Below are 4583 nucleotides of genomic sequence, written 5' to 3'. Positions count from 1 at the left end.
GGTAGGGGGCTTCTTCCTGCTTTCCCTTTCACCTCCCTGCATTGTGCCTACATATGCAAATTAACCGCCATCTTGTTGGCAGTTAACTGCCAATCTTAGTTGGCAGTTAATTTGCATATAGCCCTGATTAGCCAATGAAAAGGGTAGCGTTGTACGCCAATTACCATTTTTCTCTTTTATTAGTGTGGATGCCCCTCTAATTACAATGGAGTTTCATCCTGGTAAACCCATCGTACATTGAAAATATTGTTAAATCGAAAATGCATTTAGCAGATCTAACCTGTGAACATCATAGCAGCTTAGCCCACCTTACGATGCTCAGAACACAAAACCCCAAGACTCTGGCAACACAGCACGCTGCTGGTAACGGGCGGTTACCTTCGCGATCACGTGGCTAACGGCAGCCTCCACTCACCCTGCCGCTCAACATCACACCACATAGCACCAGCCAGGGAAAGATCAGAAATGCAAAGTGCAGTTCCTACTGAGTGCGTTTCACTTTCACGCCATCATAAAGGTGGAAAACCAGTAGTAGAACCATCCTAAGTCGGGACCGTCTGCCCTCTGACTTCTTCAGTGCCTGTGGGATGGGTGATGGGAAACCGCCTCCTCAACGCTGCAAGTTGTTATCTCTCTTTTCTTTCCTTTTCTTTCCTTTTCTTTTCTTTTCTTTTCTTTCTTTTTTTTTAATATATTTTATTGATTTTTTACAGAGAGGAAAGGAGAGGGATAGAGAGTTAGAAACATCAATGAGAGAGAAACATTGATCAGCTGCCTCCTGCACACCCCCTAATGGGGATGTGCCTGCAACCAAGGCACATGCCCTTGACTGGAATCGAACCTGGGACCTTTCAGTCCGCAGGCCGACGCTCTATCCACCGAGCCAAACCAGCCAGGGTCTTTTCTTTCTTTCTTTCTTTCTTTCTTTCTTCTCTCTCTCTCTCTTTTCTTCATCAGCCGACTCGGGCTATGTCATTTTGTTCATGGTTTCAGGAAAGGAACAACTGCTTTGGTAATTTTCACTACTTTTGTCTTTTTTTTTTTCTAATGGAGGTGTAACTGACATAAAATTATTAGCTTCAGATGTAGGACATAATGTTCGTGTATATTGTGATCACCACAATAGGTCTGGGTAACATCCATCACCCACATAGTTACCACTTTTTTTCTTGTGATGAGAACATTTAAGATCCACTCTCTTAGGAACTGTCAGAGATACAGCATAGTGTTACTATCGTCGCTGTGCTGTACATTATATCCAGGACTTTTTTTTCTTTATCTCTGCTCCTATCTTTATTCTCTCCTTCTTCCTGCTCCTTCCCATTTACTTTGATTTTTTATTTTTCTGCCTTGCTGAGCTGGACTCTTATGTCAGTGAACTTTAGACCTTCCTTTTTTCTCACAGATGCAGTCATAGCTATGAATGTCCCTCTGAATCCTGCTTTAGCTGCACCCCAGAAATCTTATATGGTATTTTCTTCCTCATTCTGTTTAAAATCATTTCTAAATTCCCTTTTGATTTCTCCTTTGATCCATGAATTATTTACTAGTAGAAGTGCATCATTTCATTTCCAGATAGTCGTGATTTTCCTGGTTATCTTACTGTCATTAATTTGCAACTTAATTTCATTGTGATCAGAGAATATACTCTGTATGCTTTCAATCCTTTTAAATTTATTGAGATGTGTTTCTTGATGTCATCTGTCATGATGAACAGACTATGTGCACTTAAAAAGAATAACTGTTGTGCATTTATTGGTTGTGATGTTCTAGAAAGAGTAATTAGGGCAAAGTGATTAATACTGTTGTTCTGATCTTGTTTCTTTACTGATTTTTTTTTTTTTTACTACTTGTTCTCTCAATTGCTAAGGAAGGGGAGTTAAAATCACCAACTATGATTTTGGAGTTGTCTGTTTCGCCCTTTAATTTTGTCCATTTTGCCTCATGTAGTTTGAATCTTTCTCTAGGCACCCACACATTCATGGTTGCCATGACTTCCAGTAAACTAACACTGACATTATTACAAAATGTCCCTGTTTATCTTTTTCTCTTAAAATCTACTTTATCTGCTATTAATGTAGCCACTCCAGCCTTCCTGGGGTCATGGTTTGTGTAGACTGCTTTTTCCATCCATTAACTTTCCACCTCTCTGTGCCTTTATATTTTAAATGCTTCTATTGTAGACGGTAAATAGCTTGATTTTTTGTTGCTATTAATCAGTTCTGATGATCTCTGCCTTTGGAGTTTTTAGTCCATTAAAATTTAATGAAATTTTCATTTGGTTGGATTTAGATCTCCATTTCACTATTTGTTTTCTGTTTTACTTTTTGTCATTGTTGTTAATCCTCACCAGATGATATTTTTTCCATTTATTTTTAGACAGAATGGAAGTGAGGGGGAGAGACAGAGAGAAAAACATCAATATGAGAAAGACACAGTGATTGGTTGCATCCCACACAGGGATCGAGCCTGCAACCAAGGTGCATGCCCCTGATCAAATAGAACCCAGGACCCTTCAGTCCATGGCCGAAGCTCCAACCACTGAGCCAAACCGGCTAGAGCGTTACTTCCTTTTTTTTTCTTCTGTCCTTCCTTTCCTCTTCTATTTCCTCCTCTTGGATTATTTTAACATTTTTAAACTCTTTATTTTATCTCTTAGTGTTTTGCCTACTAATTTTCTGTGGTCGCTTCAGGGATTTAAATCCATGGCCTCTTCACAGCCTGTTCAGTGTGAAAATTCTACTATTTCATGTAAACTACATTAGAAACCTTGCGACTGAATGGAGCCCCTCTCCCCTCCCACCACCCTTAGGCTGGAGACGCCGTATATATTACCCCTGTGTGTGTCATAAATGCCACAGGCAGAGGCAACATTCTTCCTTTAAACAGTCACATGTATTTTAAAGAAGTTAAGAGGAAACAAAATCTTTTCTACTTACCCTACTATTTAGCATTTTTATGTTCTTTCTTCCTCCAAGTGTCCATGGGGTACAAGAACCCTTCGGCCTAAAGGCCTTCATTTAGCATTTCTTGAAGTCAGCGGGCCACTTAGTTTTATTTCTATTATAATCTGTCTTTATTTCTCCTGCATTCTGAAGGGTGTGTTTCTGGGTATAGAATTCTGGGAGGCAAAGTCCCCAGGGGTCACCATAAGTGACCAGAGGCAGGGGCATCCTGCTCCCACCCAAGGACCTAGGACCCGTGTCATTCTCCTCTTGGGGGACATGGCACTGGGGCCTGGCCAGGGCCATCTCTGGAGGGGCGCAGCAGCCAGCGAGCTGGGGGTGCAGGGAGATGGGGCGGAGGAGAGGCCAGGCCCTGGCAGTGGCTGCCTGGTCAGTGGGGCTGGCGCTGCCCCTGCCTGACAGCTGCTTGTCCAGGACCCGTGGGCCACCCTCCCTCCTTTGCCCTGAAGATGATGCTGTCCTTGGGGGACCCAGTTGGGTTCAAAGGTCAGTGAGCGACCTCCTGCTCTCCGGCAGGTTCTACCTCGTCAGTGGAGGGGTTCCTTTCATCATCTGCGGAGTCACGGCCGCCACGAACATCAGGAATTACGGGACGGAGGGCGAGGAGTCGGCATAGTGAGTACAAGCACCGAGGGGCTGAGGGTGGCCCTTGACGAGGCTTCAGTCGCCCTGGCTGCAGGTGCCCAGTGGCAGCCAGCACCTTCTCTGGTCACAGACACTCATAGACGACAGACTGCCACAGCCCGGGAATGAGGCACGGCCTTGCTGAGACCATGCAGGGCAGGGGTCCTGGCTGCCCAGACTGTCCCCAGGTGTCCATGAGTTGCCAGCACAAGGCCTGGTCACCCAAAGCTGTCCTCCTCCCCAACGGGCCCAGTTTCCCCCGGGGACCGAGGGCCAGTTTGTGGAGATGGGAGAGGCCTGGGGGACCAATAACACCTGGCAGCAGGCCGAGGCCAGCAGAGTGGACCCAGCTGTGCACAGGAGCTGGGTCAGACTCCGCAGGCCCTCCCTACCCTGTCTGGGCCAGGGGACCTCACCGACCCTCCCCACTCTCACTCTGCACAGGGCGCCCACCCCCAGCTCTGCAGGCTCCAGTGCCCCGGGGCACTCCCTGACCTTGGCCCTCTGAAGCAGCCTGAGTGCATCAGGCTGGCCCTGGTGGGTGGGATGGGGTCCCGTGCCCATCACCTGACCATGAGGCCACCCGTTGGCCATGCCCAGCAATGACTTCCACGGGCACCTCAGGTGCAGGCAGCACAGTCGGCACTGGGCTCTCCCCACAGCCAACCCGCCTGCCCCCGGGAGGCCAGTCTCTCCCCCACGTTCACAGCAGTGCCACGCTGGGCTCGGGTCCCAGCACAGCCCTCAGCAGACCCTCGGGGTCCTGGAGCTGTCTCCCCCCGTCCCCCATACCCTCACCAGCTCCTCCTCCTCCTGCTCTCCTCCCGCAGCTGCTGGATGGCCTGGGAGCCCAGCCTGGGCGCGTTCTACGGGCCGGCGGCCTTCATCGCCCTGGTCACCTGCGTGTACTTCCTGGGCACCTACGTCCAGCTGCGGCGTCACCCGGAGCGCCGGTACGAGCTCAGGGAGCGGACGGACGAGCAGCATCGGTTG

General features: G+C 48.2%; 1 protein-coding gene across 1 annotated transcript in view; it reads left to right on the top strand.

Moving 5' to 3' along the window:
* ADGRA1 (adhesion G protein-coupled receptor A1) overlaps positions 1 to 4583 on the top strand; it is a 22293-nt gene that overhangs the window by 14856 nt on the left and 2854 nt on the right. The window contains exons 6-7 of the mRNA XM_006754970.2: positions 3483 to 3581; positions 4421 to 4579. Of these exons, the coding sequence (XP_006755033.1) occupies positions 3483 to 3581; positions 4421 to 4579 (258 nt within the window). The remainder of the gene's footprint in view (positions 1 to 3482; positions 3582 to 4420; positions 4580 to 4583) is intronic.

This window comes from Myotis davidii, unplaced genomic scaffold, assembly GCF_000327345.1.
Source record: "Myotis davidii unplaced genomic scaffold, ASM32734v1 scaffold72, whole genome shotgun sequence".
In the NCBI taxonomy this organism is placed as follows: Eukaryota; Metazoa; Chordata; class Mammalia; order Chiroptera; family Vespertilionidae; genus Myotis; species Myotis davidii.
This window is presented reverse-complemented; position numbering and strand designations above follow the sequence as displayed.